Source organism: Juglans microcarpa x Juglans regia, chromosome 3S, assembly GCF_004785595.1.
Source record: "Juglans microcarpa x Juglans regia isolate MS1-56 chromosome 3S, Jm3101_v1.0, whole genome shotgun sequence".
Lineage (NCBI taxonomy): Eukaryota > Viridiplantae > Streptophyta > Magnoliopsida > Fagales > Juglandaceae > Juglans > Juglans microcarpa x Juglans regia.
Window position 1 is genome coordinate 16,287,963 of NC_054599.1, and position 18,769 is coordinate 16,306,731.

At 35.8% G+C, this 18,769-nt stretch overlaps 1 protein-coding gene across 2 annotated transcripts; it reads right to left on the bottom strand.

The window, feature by feature from the left end:
• Positions 1-12,770: 12,770 nt before the first annotated feature.
• Positions 12,771-18,319, bottom strand: LOC121258588. 2 transcript variants are annotated; one of them, XM_041160131.1, is made up of 8 exons: positions 17,468-18,319; positions 17,290-17,376; positions 16,970-17,182; positions 16,358-16,522; positions 15,995-16,048; positions 15,696-15,842; positions 13,102-13,500; positions 12,771-12,975 (listed from the first exon to the last, which is right to left on the bottom strand). In XM_041160131.1, exons 1-7 carry the CDS (start codon positions 17,813-17,815, stop codon positions 13,123-13,125), a joined length of 1,392 nt encoding a protein of 463 aa, XP_041016065.1. In that variant the 5' UTR covers positions 17,816-18,319; the 3' UTR covers positions 12,771-12,975; positions 13,102-13,122. The 2 variants fall into 2 exon arrangements, with proteins under 2 accessions (XP_041016065.1, XP_041016063.1); XM_041160129.1 differs by having other exon boundaries at positions 12,771-13,500.
• Positions 18,320-18,769: the final 450 nt, after the last annotated feature.

Here is an 18,769-nt window from a genome sequence, read left to right on the forward strand (position 1 = left end):
ATTGGGAACTAATGCATATGTTATTGAGTTACCCTCTGATTTTGGTATTAGCCCTGTGTTTAACATAGAAGACCTTACTGCATTCAAAGGTGATGTCAATGAATTTTCTGCATTACCAGTTCTAGAGGTAACACCAGTTCTGCGAGTACCAGAAAATATAGCGCCACGAGATGAGATTGCTGCCATTCTTGACCATCAATTTGTTTCAACTCGTCAGGGAGGATATTACAAGTTCTTAGTCTAGTGGAAGAATCGTCCAAATTCAGACTCTGTTTGGTTGCAAGCGTCGGAACTCAAGCGCTTACATCCACATCTATTTGCTGCTTACATTCAGCAAAACTGCCGGAGTCAAGTTCTTCAGGAGAGCCGGCAATTGATGCAAATTAGGAGGGAAATATTGATGCGGATATTGATGCAGTGTCAAATCCGGAAGGGGTTAATTTAAATCCGTAATCAACGGAGCTGATGTGGATGTTCAGCTATGCAGAGGAGTTTTTGGAAGTTTACGTTTTGGGAAGTCTAATTATTCGGATTCTGTTGTTGGTCAATTCTATTTATTTTGTCCGAGTTTATTGCTTTCCTAGTTTTTTGCTTTCCTAGTTGGAGTTGGAAGATTGTAATGTGGATTTGATATACTTAAGGAAGTAAAAAGAAATGAGGAAGGCAGTTGTGGATTTTGCCATTCGAGATTTTTGAATTTTTGTTGGTGTGACTCCAATGCTGCAGAGCGATTCTGCAGATGAATTGCCTAGTCCATGATGTCATGTAGTGAGTTGGACTGGGGTGTTGGAGGATGGAGGATCCCTCAACCCCTCCCCTTTGCTCATTGGAGGGGGAGGTGGGACACCCTTGGAGGAGCTAGACGCATCCGATGACTTCACCACTAGGCGAGCTTTCCTTTTCTCTCCCTTCTCCTCCGGGTGTGGACCCCTTTTCAAATTTCCTATGAGGGGGCATCGAGAATTTTTCAACCAAGCACATGGGCCCAACTGGGTACCATCAAGAATCTATCAATGTTGGTGGGCATCAGAAGGGCATCAAACCAAGTGGCCCTAAGACTAGCCATTGCCTAAGATTGAACCAAGTGGATGCGAGCTTCCTTTCGAGGAGACAACAAAACCTCAAGGTCACGTTCGTCTGGAACGGGCTACCAAGACGCTTGAATGGGGAATTCTCGATGTAAGGCTTCATCAGTCGGAAATTCCCACCCCCTTCCCAAGCTGCACCCGTTTACTACGAGATCTAAAACTACACAGATTCTCATCTAAACACCTAAACCCATGGAGGGAGATGAATTTCAAGCGGTAAAGTCGGGATAATCATCACAGTTGGGCTCTAGGACCAACCGCCACAGAACGCAACAGACCATTAAAATACGCCAGGCATTAGGCACCAATTGGGCCAGTGCAAGGTGTGAGAATACTTACACTCAAGCTACACCCGTTTACTACGAGATCTAAAACTACACAGATTCTCATCTAAACGCCTAAACCCATGGACGGAGATGAATTTCAAGCGAAAAAGTCGGGATAATCATCACCGGTGGGCTCTAGAACCCACCACCACAGAACGTAGCAGACCATTAAAATACGCCAGGCATTAGGCACCAATTAGGCCAGTGCAAGGCCTAAGACGTTAAGATGTCACGAATAGGCTGCACGAAGGGTAGGCGGAGCCCCATTGAAAACATAGCTAGATAAAGGACAATAGAGATGGCCATACCTTTAACGTCAACAACCCTTTGCCATTAGTCGAGCAACGAAAGCCCCATTGAATCAGGGATGTTGAAGTGATCTCTTACATCGTCCAATTTGCGACGGAAGAGGTTGGAAACCCAATGATGGCCCTCGAAGATAGGGCAGGGAATGTCTCCTTCAACGTTAGGGTTAGCCACAACGCCTTCACGGTGAGTAGAAGACTTGCGGGGTCGTGAAGAACCACCGCCCTGAGAGGGGCCTGCACTTTGGTCCTTGTCGGAAGCCATGGAAACACTGAGAGCAAAGGAAAGTAATGTAGGAAGAAGGAGGAGAAGGTTGGAAGGCATGAAGGGTTCGGGATGCAAGAGAACACAAAGCTTGCACAAGAAGACAAGAAGTGAGGGAAAAGAAAAACAAATAGCCAGGGACAATAAATACTGGAGGCATTTGATAAGGAGGAATGCGTATTGGATTCTGATAGGCATCCTGGGGAAATAACGAAGCAGAACCCCAAACGTTGCCCCAAAAATGAATTGCGCGTGGCAAGGACTTGCGGGGTAACCAGAGGGGGGCTTCGGCCCAACTCGCAATGCTCAACACCTTGTGGTTTAAAAAGCCCCATCGCATAGCACACGATGAAGCTTTGTGGGGTAATTGGAGGGGCACAAATTAAGTTAACCAAGAGGGCTCAAAGACACTTAATATAAAAGTCTTATCACACCATATGTAATGAAACTTTGCTGGATAACTGGAATGGCTTTAATACCATCATAAGAACTCCTATGGTGCCACCCTAGGCCTAGGCCTAGGCCATGGGGGCCTAACAAGTCACTTAAGGCCTAAACACCCCCCTGACCTAATAGGATTCAGGTCAGTCGTTAAGGGGAATGCCCGCCCACTTATCCCAAGACTCTTAGGATATTCTCTCATTCAAAACAAGTGGATAGTTCAAAAGAATCTGGATTCAAATTTCAAATAGTGGACAATACAGTTAGTCTAGGTGATCTTAAGAAGACAAGCTATCTATTTAAAGGATTCAGGTACGCTAATGAAGCTCGCTAGAACAATTGGCTCGTTGGCTATTCATATCATTACTGACTTAGGCATTGAAGGGGTCTTCTTCAACCCTCCAAGCCCTCTTACTCTTTGGTTGCAGGAGATCGGGAGTACGTGGCAGTGAAACACGTCCTCAATAGTATTTATTGCGTTATTACTTACTTTGAAATTTTATGAAGTCAATGAGAATGAAAATCATTTAATGCTACATTTAAGATATACTCAGATTATCAGGACAACTTCTTTTTATTTTCTGAATCAGTTTATGTGGGTTGTTGCAGTTCTTGTATTTATTTTCCAGAGAAGTTTATGCGCTTGCTAATAGTCGTTGTCTATGGCTTTTGTTTGAGTTCAAATTTATCTTTCTCGTTAAAAGATCTTATTCGGAAAAGTAGTGGGTCAGCCCACTACTCATTGAAAGATCTCATCCGGAGAAGATCTCATTAAAAGATCTGTGACTCTCATTAGTAATTTCCCGTGTAATTGGTGGGGCAAGCATACATACAAGTACTCGAGAGACCTGGGATGCTTATAAAATATCAAGTTTGCTGCTTAGAAAATATTACCAAAAATATAGATTTTCCTGAAGACAGATTTTCCAAATTTGAAGGCTCATTAATGTTAATAGTGCTAATAGTTCAAAACAAAATGCCTTCTTACATTTCAAGTAAGCTTACTTAATGCTAATCGTTCAAACTTCATTCTTACAAAATGCCTTCTTAAATTCTTATATTCAATGCCTTCTTACAAAATGTCTTCTTATTAAAAGTGTAATTGGTCTAGTCCGGTATGGTTTGGTCTGGGGGAGTCACGGATCGAAAATTTCAGTGTATCATTTTTGTCGGATCGGACCGTTAGCTACCGGTTTGGTTGGTCCATGAACATTTTTTTCATTATATATATATGGTTAATGAAATTAAGTGATTCTTTAACATTTTATTATATATGGTTAATAAATATTAAATAATTTCATTGTATATATGGTAAATGATGATTCATTAGATAAAAATTACATAATTAACTTATACAACTATTATATAAAATAATATATTATATAGATAATATTTAAATATATATATATACATTCGGTCGGTTTCGATCCGGTCCGGTCAGGTCTAAAAAATACACCCCGAGACCGATCAATAAGACTATTGGTCCAGTCTGGTCCAGATCGAACCATTCGATCATGTCGATTTTTTTGATCCAGTCCGGTCCTCTTAGAGCCCTACTTCTTACATTAAAATCAGCCATATAACTATTGATATTTCATACATAGAAACATAGAAACAAAATGCCTTCTTACATTCCAAGTAGGCTCATTTAATGCTAATAGTTCTCATTTAATGCTAATAGTTCAAACTGCCTTCTTACAAAATCAGCCCTATAACTATTGTCTTCTTACATTTAAAATGCTGGCTTACAAAATGTCTTCTTGCATTCTTACATTCAATGCCTTTTTACAAGATGCCTTCTTACATTCAAAATTAGACCTATAACTATTGATCTTATGACATATGAAAATTCCAAGAAGCATCGAAGTCTTCATTATGTGACATGATCGGGTCATGCATATTCTTGTAGGAAAAAAAAAAGGTTCCTATTAAACGAATTGAATAAATAAAAAATATAAATAAAAAATAACTAAGATAAGCGTAGCATTTCTTTCCCATCAATGCCTACCAAGTAAATTTTTCATCCATCTTCCTCACGTGTTTTGTTCGTCTTGTACCGTTGGCTATTAAATGACTCATCTTGTAAGATAAAAAATGATTTTCTTGTGTAGATCTTGGCCACTTCTTCTTCAATATTGTAAGAAATTCTCATAATTGGATTCAATGTTTTTGTCTCACATCTTTCTCTTTCTCACTGAGATAATGGGCGTTCAATGCTTTATCATATTGATGGACGAAGTCACTTACCATCGTAGTTGAACGAACATAGTCTTTAAAAAACTTGTTCATAATCTCACTTCGTTGAGTTGTTGATATTGCAGCGCAAAATGTGCCTCTCAAGTAAGCCGGCACCTACTTTGCTCTCCTGGTAAAAATATTCTGCAACCAACTATTCTTTTTCAACTTGTACTTCAGTAACATTTCAGTCCACTCCAATTCAAACTCTTCAATAGTGAGTGTCTCATGAATACAATGGTTAAAATCATGTTAAAATTGTGGATATTTGTTATAAACATGAGCTAGATATTCAGGAACTATTTGTAAGAGATGCCATAAGCACAATTTGTGAGTTGTATAGGGAAATACCTCGACGATGGTCTCAGCCATTGCCTTGTCATCATCAGTTATTATTGCAGAGAGAGCACGACCAAGCATCGCTCCTAGCCATATTTTTAATAATCATGTGCAAGGCTCGGCTGTCTTATTTGAGTAACCCACATCCAAACATCACAGATTGATGATGATGGTTAGCTCCAGTGAACGGAACAAAGGGCATCTTGTAGCGATTTGTGAGGTACGTAGCATCAAACGTAACAACGTCTCCAAAATATTGGTATGCGGCCCTTGATCTAGCATCTACCCAAAAGAAATTCCCCATCGACTCATCTGCATCAATTTAGATCGAATATACAAAGCCTGGGTTATTACGTTTGCTTTCCAAAAAGTAAGCCTATAACTTTTGTGCATCTCCCTATCCAAGAAGTTGTCTAATTCGATTGCCCAAGTAATTCTGAATGTCCTTAGCAATGCAACCAACATTATAGTCACCACCTGACTCCTTACTCAACATAGACATTATTTTCTGTGTCGGTATCCCTGACTCATTTAGCATGTCTATTAAATTTTTTTGGGCTGGTGTCACCTGTCTATGCCATGAAGCAAACTTGTACTCATAGGTGTCAACAATTCATGATTATCTTGGAGTACAAACTTAGATACAACCTATTTTTCTCCATCCTTCCTTATTGTCATCCTCTCCTTGCACCACACTTTGTTTCTGTAGCCTCTGGTCTTGCTCTCTCTTTAAATTTAGAATTATGGTGACAGAATACTTCACTTGAACACACATACTCTACCCCAGTTAATGAGCTATCTATGCTTGAAAACTGAGTATGGTTTGTTTGAATGCTAAAATAAGTTCGTCTGGAGAAGGCATTATAGAAAACTATAGCCACACAAACGGCTCCACATATGAAGATGATATCGTATTATTTAGGGGTGCAAATTTAAACAGGAAAACCGGTCCAGTCCAGAACCGGTTCCTATATTATGAAAACCGGCCGGATCTAGTCCAGTTTCGGTTCCGTAGTTTTCGGGACCGAACCGGACCGGTTAGAAAAAATATATATATATAAATTAATTTTATATATTATACAAAATATTTATATATATAAGTTTTATATATAATATATAATTATATACTAAATTTTAATATATAATATATATTATATATCATATATAAAATAATTTCATATTATAATTTATAAATTATGCCATAAAATGTTAATCTTAAATATAAACATTTGTAATTTGTTTGATCATATGTTATTAATATAATTATATATAAGATAATGTTATTATAATTTATAAAATAAAAGTGTAATTTTAAAGATGAAAATTTAATTGATCAGATGCTTTAAACATAATATATATATATTAAATTATTAATAACATTTTATCATAAGAAGTAACATTTTATTATATATTTTTTACATTATAAAAAAACCGAAAAATCTAACCGGACCGGATCGGAAACCGATAAAACCGAAAGTACAGGTTTAGGAAGGTAACCGGGGGCGTAATCGGTTATGAAAAATACAAAATTGGTACATACCGATTCGGTTTTAGATTTTGTCCAAAATTGGACCGGACCGAACCGGTTACACTCCCAATATTATTTACCTGCATGTTCTTGTCTTGGTCAACCTCACCATCCTCTTCAATCATCTCAACTTCATCGGCGCTAGAATTACAATAATCTAAAATCCCAATATCATATGTTGAGTACTCATCATTCACTCAACCTGATATCATGAAACATTTTACTTTTAGAGAATTACAACACTACAAAATGTACACCATCTTTATGTAAAGCCCGCTTTCATTGAATTCTCAGATATACAACTAACAACATGTACAACATTTAAAGAAAGAACTACGCTATCCTTTGTTATTTTTATTAATAATTGATATTGATAAATGAGATAAGCTTTAGAAAGGGAACTTATGCGTGCAGGAGGTGAAAAGCGACATAGGCACTATATATAGAGACAAACCTATATACATGAGTTAACTCCTACAAACACATCTAGAGATGTTCCATGTTTTATTTTTAGGCAAGAAAATTATGATTCTAAGAAAATACCAAACATCATTATGCTTCTTTTTGAAGCTGTGAAATGAATAAGCGCCATGGACAGAAGAAGACAGCACAAGTTATCAGCATAAAACTTTCGAATAAATGATACCAAAGAAAACACTGTGAAATAAGGTCACTTGGTTCAATCAAGCAAAACAAAAATCAGTTGATTAGTAACATATTCAATAACACATGAAATTGCAAAAGAAAAAAATGGCAATAGAATTCGGCATTGTAGCCCCACATACAAAAATGAAACAAAATCATGCTATATGAAATAAGAAAGATTGAAAATCGACTAGAACAAAATCATGCTAGATTCAAACAATACTCGATCCCACAAATCATTTTGAAAAAAGGCCCATGAATTTCTCACATTTTCTCGGTAGCCAAACAAAATTTAATGGCAACAAAATCAAAGTAAAAAAGGCTAAGTTTTAACCTTAGAGAGAGCTAAACATTCACAAGCGAAGAGGCTCAGTTTTAAGCTCTCGACGATGGCCACAAATTCTCTCTCGATGGCCTCTAGGGCTCTGAAGATCTCAGTCTGGTCGAGGGGGCCAACAATCGAAAGAGAGGGAGGGAGAGAGGGGGGAAGAGATCAGGCACACAGAACTCAGAAACGGAAGTAACGTGATCAACTGTATGCAGGCTTATTGTTTACTTTGCTACAACCCATACGTGGCAGCTCCTCATTCGCGGGTGTAAAATAGGATATGTCACCTAACTAACTTGTAGCGTCTCCCTTGACGAACCTTGAAGCATCAAGACATGCAACACAAGGTTACATACCCCCGTTCATGACAGTTATGCTATACACCTAACATGCATTTAACAATATGTAGTATTTGTAGCAGATAATTTTTTCTTTGAGCAATACACAATGTACCAAAAGTACTATATTCCATAAATATAAACATGATTCATATCTCCATAATAAACTGATACCCAAAATGTCACTACACATGTCCAACATGACTGTAACAAAATAAGTACTGGAGATAGTGCTCCATAAATACAAACAGGCTGACAAACTACTGAGTTAAACCATTAAGCCGCTCATGCAGTGCGGCTATAATATCTACAATCACATTTAGGAAATAGAGTATCGATGCAATTAGCTCCTCATCATCTCTCCATTGCCTATTCGACCTTGTCTAATTGATTGGGTGCAGATTCTCCAGGTGCCACATTGTCTACCATTTTGGGGGGAACAGTAGTTGGGACTACCAAGTGAGATTTTTACAAATACCAACAAATGAGCTACTAAGCTACCAACAGTTTCCATATGCATGTATGACACTAAATTGACATGTATGTATCATGACATGGACTTGAGCATGACTTGGAAAATAGCATGACATGATTCTAACTTGATAAAAAATGTGACCATGCATGAATGTGATAAGACTTGACTTGAATGTGGTATGACTTGACATTAACATGACCTTGTTATATATACATCGTTATTCTTTAAAGATGAAGATGGGCTGGAAACTGCTCAATTCAAAGAGTCTTCGGACTCAATTATGAAAAAACGAATATCTCAAAAATAAAAGCCTTTGTGGCTGACCTCTCCTTGTCAAAACTTCAAAGCTTTGGTTTGAAAGAATTGCCAATGTTAAGCTTCTAATTGAGAATTCTCGTTCGCTCATTGAAGATGGAACTGAAACTCACTTTTGGATTGATAACTAACGTGAACTATAAATGCACTCACGACTGGCATAGATGCCTATGATGAGACTTAGTCCAGGAAGGCGTGACTGTGGTCTAGATCATGTACAAAGATTTTAAGTTATGATTTTTATAGTACAAGTTTTGAAAAATTTTACTAAATGCTTCCGTGCATGAGCTCAGTATTTTAATAAAAATTTATTTTATTTATAGAATATTTGTACTTCGCACTTCCTTTAGAATAAAAGAAAATATTTTTAACCCAAGGTTCAGTAGTAGCACTCCAGGCCCAGAAAAATTTTAAAAGTGGCTCTATTATTAACCATGAGGAGTGGGGTGTTATAGCTGGTATCAGAGCCCAAGTTCAAAGATTCTATAGATTTGTCTAAAAAAAAAAAAAAGCTTTTTACAAGGAAAAGAGAGTTTTGAAAGTTGAAAGTGAAAAAAAATCTAGGCCAAAGTCTCCTCAAGGTATGTCCCGCTCAGCAGTAAGTATTTTTAACTATTATTTATTGTACTGCTAAAAATTAAGAATGATAAATTTTAGATACATGCATGTCAAAATGCACCTACTACGTGAAAATGTTTTAGCGCATAAGGTAAGGAAGTTTCTAAATATGAGGTTAGGAACCTTTGGTTTTAAGATTGATAATGCATCTTGTTCACAAGGAAATAGTTTTATATTTTGTAGGGTTTTATTTGAAGAAAGTAGGGATGAATTCAATGGATTTTGAAGTTATGACATATATTTATGTATGGTGCATGGTATTTCATGATGATTGGTGGTACTCTTATTTTCTATAGGTATCACGATTCTATCACTAAGTATGAGTTGTAAGATTTACCCGAATTTTGGAGAATCTTAGGTTACGATTTATTGAGATTATTATTTTAGGTTGGGAATTATTATTATTATTATTTCATGTGGAGAGTTGTTTTTATGTGGAGATTACTATTGTATGTGGAGCTAAGATAATTGTTAGGTGAATTTATTATTAAGCTTTTAAATCAATCTTATTGTAAAAGTTGATGTTTAGGCTTGAATTGAATTTGGAGTGTATGATGGTTGATACGTAGCGTGCTAACATGTACGTCTAACGGATTAATGAGGCATCAGACCAAAATATGAGACAATTGATTTTTTTATTTAATATTTGGTTCAACTAAATCATTGAGTAAAGATATATGAAAAATATGTAGGGGATAAGTATGTAAGTTATTTGAGGTCTAGCAAATTTTGAGGATGTAATTTTTATAAGGAGGGGAGTTTATAAACCTAGCCTAATAATTCTAAAGTTAGAATATTGAAAATTCTTTTTGGGCCTAAATTATAATTAATGGGCCATATTGGATAAGCCCACGAGAAATAAATTATTAAGGTTGATTCGTAGTTTTAAGTAGACTGAATAACCAGATTAAATTTCATTTATTATTTATTGAGCGAGTTAGACTCCTTTTAGAATTTAAAGATCGGCCATTAGAAATTTATTTTAATTTAAAATTATCACTGATTGAAGTCCCCTACGTAGTCTCAGTCACTGTCAATCTTATATTGAATGAACTACTATATCATGTTTTTAAATTCAAACTCTCTTCCTAGATGATCACGATTGAGTGTTCAATAGATTAGTGTCACTACATGTATTAATTGAGTCCAACCCAACTGGTCATTACCCTCTCCCAAATCTCTCTATAAATATCTCACTTCCGTATGTTATTTGGAAAAAATCATAAACCTCCCTGTCCAGTACCATGATCGATTTTGTGTCAGAAATTTTAGAAATGAACACTACAAAGTAAGAAGCTTGATCATAAACTAGGGTTAACATACGTTAGCTAGTTATATATATTATTATTAAAGCCAGTTCTTTTGAAACCAATGTTTACGTACCACGCATATCATGATATTTGCAAGCATGTCATTCATCATATTTCATTTTGCATTTTATGATACTAAGTCATCAACTCATTTTAGTTTGTTTTTATGTGTTTAAGCTATCCCAGGTCAAGATAATTATGAAGATAGAGCTGCAGGATGGAACTTAGTTCAAAGGTGGCGTGACAGTGGCCTAAATCATATATAGAGATCTTAAGTTATGATTTTTAAGGCACGGGCTTGGAGAAATTTTAATAAATACTTCCGCGCACTCTCTTTTATGATTTTAGTATTTTAATAAAAAATTATTTTATTTATAAAATCTTTGTACCTGATGCTTTTTTTAAAATAAAAAAAAAAATTTAAATCAAGATTCATGAGTAACACTCTGACTCTCAAAAAATTTTAAAAATGATTTTATTATTAATCGTGAGGAGCGGAGTGTTATAGGTATATTTGTCTTTCTTTTTAAAATCCTCGTGAGAATGAGAGGAATTTCATTAGTGTGTTTTCTTGCAATATAACGTTAATAGGTAAGAAAATATTTGTCAGGCTGATATATTGAGCCCAATACCTATTCATAGTGTCGTGTTTGTCTGCCCTGGCATTAGGAGGTTGGTTGGAGGGTTTTAGTAGGTAAATCTGGTATGAATCGGCCCATTGAAGACGTAGGTACAATCATCAGAAATTAGTGATTGGTTATGGGCTTCTTTAATTTATGGCATTTGTGCAGCTACTTTGGAAGTTGGTACCCTCGTGATAAACTGCAGCAGTCTATCATTTTATTACAACTCGTCCAAGATGAGTAATGCATATAGTTAATTATGAGCTGGACAAACGTCGTCCTCTTTTTTTTTTTAAAAAAAGAGTAAGATTTATTATTGATAAATTAATTTTTTATATATATTTTATATTTTTTATATTTATTATTATTTTTTTAAAATGAATGCGTGACACTTGCATACTTTAAAACTGCAAATATCATTTCTTTTTCAATTATGATAAAAACCTAGTGGTTCAGTACTACTCGCAGCTAACTTGTGTTTAAGAACATTAGATATTCTTGGACTAAATCCAGTTGACGAGATTGTTAGAAGCTACATATATATGATAAATTCCATTCGATTGGATGAACTTTGAAATTCTAGTACTTCTTCACTAGCATATTGGGTTGGATTACAAAGGGATCATCGATTTGCGAGTGTATTCTTCAACACTATGAATTTATATGCTGCTTCTTTTTGTATTTGCAGAACGATATCTATGTTTAATTTTCTTTAAGAGTGTAACAATATTATGACATTGACATGATCTAATGCATGCTCTCACTTCAAATTGAACCGTAGTTTGATCGAGAAAAAGAAAACATAGCTTGCAATTGCGTTTCACTTGTTTGTAAAAGCTTTACAAATAAACTTTATTTATTTGTTTTCTCAATTAATTATTGTATGGTTTGGTTTTGTTTTGTCTAAACATCATAGAATCCCAAAAAGTAACAATTAGCTTCTGGATTTCTAATCTGCTAGGCGTGTCTCTAGTGCATTTGTATTTTTTTAATTTTCTTCCTTTTTCTTTCAAATAAATTTAAAATATTTAAAAAAATACACTAATTTACTAATAGTTATTTTTTTAACCATCAAGAAAAAAAAATTAAAAAAGTATATATATGAACGGTCAAATTGAGGGGACAAACTCAGACGATATAGTATTATTTTCCTAAATATATATCATGTATGGGAACGCATTACAGTCTTGGAGGAATGCATGATGAGCGATATTAGGGTACGTATATATTGGGTTGCAATAATCCTCTATCAAGATTCTTTAGGGGCTCAACTTAGATACACAATCTACCACTTTTTCTTATATGTGGTAATGGTAGTAATAATGACATTAATTATCTCCAATTTTATAGCTTTTATTTTATTTTATTTTATTTTTTATGTGGGGTCTAGCAAATATATATGACTATAAACTAATTAGCTAGGCTAGCTCCATTTTAGGTTTGCGAGAAGATGACAATAACATCATGAACTCGGGCCTACATTCATCTGTGGAGTGAAATATTAAGGTTGTTATAAGGTCCAAGCATTTCATTTCTGAAGGATTAATGCAACCATGAAGAAAGCATGTTTTGGTCGATCGAAAGATTGATGGAAAAGTAAACTTATTTTTTCATTTAAAACAATCTTATCCACTCATTTTTCAAACATAATACATCCAATAAATTTTTAACAGGACGTAAGCCAAACTCTTTTCTTAAACAAAGTAGGCTACGAATCCGATGACAGAAAATGTTGAAGATGACAAACCCGGCCAGTATATTTCACTATTTCTTTCCCCCAAATTTACACCAAGTCCCTAAAAGATTGTATAATTAATGAATCACCAGTTAGTAAAAAGAATAAGTAGAAAAAAGAGATCAAACCCAAAAAAAAAAAAAAAAAAACCCAGCAAAAACTGATCATGATCATGATGTATATATACCTTTATCCCTTTTAGCTGGAGCTAGGGACACTCCACATTTCTTCCAGGTCCACCATAGTAAAAATAATTCCCCCAAACATTGTTTATTCCTCCTTGTATATCATAGCAACTTGGATGGTCTGCTAGGACTCTTAGGTTTGATAATGGAACCAAGCTATTATCCCAATCCACAACTTGCAAATTTCGAAAATAAGATGCTTTTCCAAACCCTTCTCCAGCTAGGTGTCCACTTCCCATTTGTGTTGAAGTGTGGAAACCAGATGGCCTGGAATTCACGACTTCTCCTCCAAATTGCACCATGCTTGCATGATCCTGAAGGTGAGTGAACAGGAAAGATGGCCAGTACCCGACAAGAACTCCGGATCCGAATTCTAGCCACCAATTTCCATGCTTTGGATCCTATATACACAGTAAGAAAAGAAAAAGCTATTAATTTTAGAACCTTTTCTACCTTGTTCTGCACTCAAACTAAATACTCATTATTATTCATCAAGTATATATATAAAAATCCATGTGAAATAAATATATGCTAGCAAGCAGCATCAGAGAAAAGTAGCATGCATGGATCAAAAGGAAAAGTTGCACAAAGAAAATATATAAGGGAGTGAATTAACGATAATAAGAAATGAAAAGCGTGCGCAGGTCAGGAAGCTCTTTTGCTTGGAAAAGAAGAGAATCCAGCCTGCAAAGCATAAATTAAAAGCGCAATGGAAATGATGAATGCACGCGTATCATGCACTAAAGCGGGAAGTGGGGCGCGTATGATTCCTCCGAAGCTCATCTGTTTCTTCTTCTTTTTTCTTTTTTTTTTTTTCCTTTGTTATTATTATTTGGTTGGGTTATCATCATGTAATGGTGTTAATGTAGGGTCTGATCTTCCACTCTACACAGTCTTCAATGGACTTCGAAAAATGTGAAGGTCATTGACCCATGAATTAAGTCGGAAGACTTTTGGAGAAAGTATTCAGATCTGACGGGCCAGAGAAATTTACCATCGTTTGGCTGAGTTATTAGTAGTACTGGGGATAGAAACAACCTTAGCTTTGGACCAAACCCGCCGGCGAATGTTCCTGACCACCTTTGGGTTTCATTAAAACTAGGTTCAATCATCGATTTTGTACTTTGAAAACCTTTTACCAATCACGTACACCCAAGTAATTAGTAATCTTTGAGATAACTCGCAATTAAATTCGACATAAAATAATATGTTAGGTTTAATCGAGTCAATTCAATGTTAGGCCAACCCCATCATGTGACTCATTGGTTAACTTGATTGACCCATTTATTTCATATGCCATTCCCATAAAACTCAATTTTATTTATATAATTTCACAATTCTTAGAGTAGAAACCTTTTTAAAAAGTGTTAAATGATCTATGAACAAGTCTTTTGTGATTGTTTTATACCTAAATATCAATACAACCACAAAGACCTCATGCATTTCTTATGATATTCGAGTGAGCTGTAAAATTCACAATTATTGAAAAGTGAACACCTAAACCGTGAATTTGACCTTTTTATTATAAGGAATTCCATATATGAGATCTTCTTATCCAAATTATTTAAACCCATAAAAACTAATCCAGAGGTTATGGACAACGTCACATTAAGATATTAAGAAAGAAGTGAGACAAGAGAATAACATATAGCATTTTGAATTTCATTTAACTAAATTCGCTCTGAACAACTTAGCTTAGCTTCCTCTCTCTCCCTACTTTTCAATTGTATTAGGACCTTAAGGGTTAAAAACTTGACCAAATTATTATCCAATAATTTTAGAATTTTTAGATCAATAGTTGGCATTTTACCGAGCAGAACCAAGTTAAGAGTTTGTATCATGGAGGGGATGACGTCCTATATGTTAGATTAAAATATTGTTTTGATACTATGTATAGACATAGTATCAAATCATTGAATATAGACAAATGAATAGAGCCACCAAAAGAGGAAGGGATACCATTGGACCAATGTCGATAAACGGAGCCGTCGTATACCATTGGATCAATGGCGTTGTGGAATATTATGATCTTGAAGATTAAAATTAAGTACTTAACCAAATTAGAATCCAATATTAATCCTATCGCTTTTGGAAGGACTGGCCAAGGCCTTCCACTTCAATGCCCTTGCTCTAGAGCCGTCGTGCCTCCTAACTCTCACCGTCTACTTCTTTCCCTCTTTATGTGTTTGTTACCATTAGTGCATGAGTACGCCATCGAGGTAGTTATATATTTAATTTCTCAATTAATCCTTTCCGTTGCAATATGTTCCCAAATTGAAATTGCATAACTTTTTAATTAACCTATAAAATGATGGACTCGATCGGTACTTGAATCATTAACATTTGGGATATTTATTTTAAAGAGAGGAAATTTATGGAGGTTAATTCTATAATTTTGTGGCATTTATAATTACTTTAAACTAATTAAATTGTTAACTTTATATTCATTGACCATAAAAATGGATGGCGATGCTTGCTTTGAAAATGATATATATTTAAAAAAAAAAAAAGAAGAAAGGGAATTAGATGGGAAAAATTAATAAAGAGCACTTGGTTTTGGGAAAGCAAAATCATGGAGGAAGTTGAAGTTACGTACCTTCCAAACCAATAAGCTAATATCGAATTGTCCACCTTCGTAGGAGGATGTTGGGGAGATTGCAGCTCCAATTGCAATCTTGCTGTTAGTCTGAACGAAGCCTGAGCACAACAAATTGTAACACCCGGTTGCTTGATATGCGTCCGACTGTAAATCAGTACGTGAATGCATGGTTAATTGCTTATTTTCATGCATGCAGCATGGTACGTACGTTGAGATTAATTAATTACTATATATCTTAATTAATTAAGCTTGATCGAGCCTTGAATTAATTAATGAAGGGTGCTGGTAATACGTACAGTCCAGTACGTAAAAAATCGAGGATAGTTGTCCCCGTACAGTTCTGGGCTAACCTGCGGGCAGAAAATAATTAAATGAATTAGCTCTAGCTAGGTTCCTTCCATGGCTAAAAGACAAAAAAAAACACTGTAATATTAATGAAGATGAGAGGTAGTTTATCTTTGATAAAAGGAAGACAAAAACATGCACAAGGTTTCAGAAAACAAAAAAAGTAGTAAAAGCTGGAAGACTCATCACAATATCTCTTATAAGAAAGAATTTAAATAAAGCCCATTCCAAAAAGAAAGATTCTTTTTAGGAATTGAATTCGTAGGAGAGAGGAAGGAGTAAGCTGTACTATGGGGAAAGACAAATGAACATGCCTGCCAACCAGCTTCAATGGTGTTAAGATCATCGCCGAATGAGCCTGAGATTACCCACATTTGCGACAAGCTGAATTCGTATTGATTAGCCACGCGGGGCGCCCAGACATTTATGCTAGCTTTTGCTCCATAATACTGTTCTCCACTCACATACCCAACTGCATGCTGTTAACCAAAATTCCATTTGAATATTTATTACACATTAATAAAAAGCAATCCTGTATTTGTGTATGCCCTTTTTTTCTGAAAAAATTGAAATATAATCTTTAGTACTCTTCGTTAAGTTCACGTGTTTGGAGCAAACATTGATATTTGATAGGTGAAATGATGTAAAACTCTGAAAACAAAAAGCTACAGACAATTTCTTCGACTACTGTGATTCATGTAATATTCACAATTCTCTGGAGAATTGATGCAACATAATTAAGAGAATAAAAAAATAAGCTTATGAGGGAATTCAGTAATTAAGAACGAGGGCCAGCAAACGATAAATAAATAAATGAGGTGTGTATAAAAAGAAAATATTTTTTGGCTGATCGTTTGTGCAGGTCTTGAAGATTTGTTTTTTCCGATTTCTATTTCCGTATGTAGTGATCATATTTAAGCACTTGCCTCATGGCCATCGCTGCTGGAGTCTCTTCTAACAAATTTTCTCGGTTTCCTTCCAAATCTTCGAACAGAACTTGCTCTTAACATGTCTTGTTCTGTAGTTCTTCTGACTGGAATCGTTCCTTCTGGACATGATTCGCCAGACATGCTCCATAACTGAAAGTTTTCTTCCACCACCCCCATTGGGTTATGGCCTTTTGGTCTATCTGGTGGATACTGCAATTTCAAGGAAAAATATATACAAACTTCTTATGTTTTGAATTCACTCTCTTGGCTCTGAGATATGAATTCTGAGAACTCAAAGATACATCAAGTTGAATTACCAGTGGTTTTTTCCCTTTAAGTTGAGGGTGATCAAAAGCTGGTTGTAGATGAGACACTACGCAATCTATGAAATCACCATCAGGACTCTGCGTGGGGGAAAAAGAAACATATTAAGTCCAAAAACAGTGCAGAAACAGGGGAAGTAAAACATATGTATTTAGAGACGGGGTCAAATGCCTGAATTGTCTTGACAGTAGGCTTGTTGATCTTCCTGAGACGAGATCTTATTAATTTAAGCTTTTGTAACTCATCCTCCGGCCGGAAAGTCTGGTTGGCTGCACGTTCTTCGCTGTGTTCCGACGATTTGGCCGGACAAACCAAAGAAGAAACAAGAAGGAAAAACACTAAAATGGGAATGATTGGGGAGATCTTACACCAGCTAGATGCCATGTTTGAGAAATTCCCTTGTGTTGTATCTTCTGCAAAATCTGTTTGTTTTTGTGTACATTGGTGTTGTCCTGTTCTGTATCCAAAAATCTTATTCCTAGGTTTTCTCCATGAAGACGCACGTCCCAGTAATTCCATCAAACACCTAATGACTATTCTAAGAAACCCACTTCACTCTCTCACCAATTTCAAGGCTTTGGAACCCCAGTATAACGAAAACTTCCTTCTATTCTCTCTCTTCTTCTCTAGCATAAACTTTCCTTTTTTCATACAAGTTGAACTTCAGGGCATGACTGTTTAAAAAAAACATACAAAATGGGTTGGGTTTTCTCAAAGTTTTACCCATGTGGGCTTGGAGTTATAAATACAGGGTAGTGATGAAGTCATGCATGCTCTATTTTTAAAACTGTGAAAAGAGAAATTAAGGAGAGAGAAAGACCCGGGAGAGTGTTTCCAGTCTCCAGTACAAGGACTGAAACTTAAAGCTTTTTTGTGTTAATTTTATAGGGCAAAATGACACTGATATCTGTTATTCTTTACTTTGGTTCTGAGGACAGAAGGGAATCACACTGGATTCTGGGTTTCCAAAGTTCTTTGCTTTGGGGGGGTTCTCTTTCTCACTTCCCTAGATGTTCTTTGTGTCAGCTAGTCTGTTTTCATTCTCTCTCATTTACCATAATAATTTAACAGACAAAATAAAGCTAACCCACTTTAGTTTTCTTAGAATATAATTGTTAATGTGACATTTTTTTCAAGGAAAATGATGGGCTGTTGCCAATGTCACAGTAGTTAACTTGCAGATTGGTGGAGAGTTGTACGTTGGTGGGTAACCACCAAGGCAGTGGCGTATCAATAAGATGTCAATACTTCCTATGGTTGTAACCTTCTCCTAAATCCCAAGTGCCACATCTTTTTGAGCAGTCGTTTTCTAAGAGTGAGCCAATTATTTATGTGTTGGACCGGTCTGCTCTGTTTGCACGCGCATCTGGTTATGTGCACTCTCTGCATGCCTACTCACGCACCCATGCATGCGGTGTTCAATCTTCCACTCATGAGCAGTTCGGTTTTCTTTTATTGGTACGGGGGGTTTAT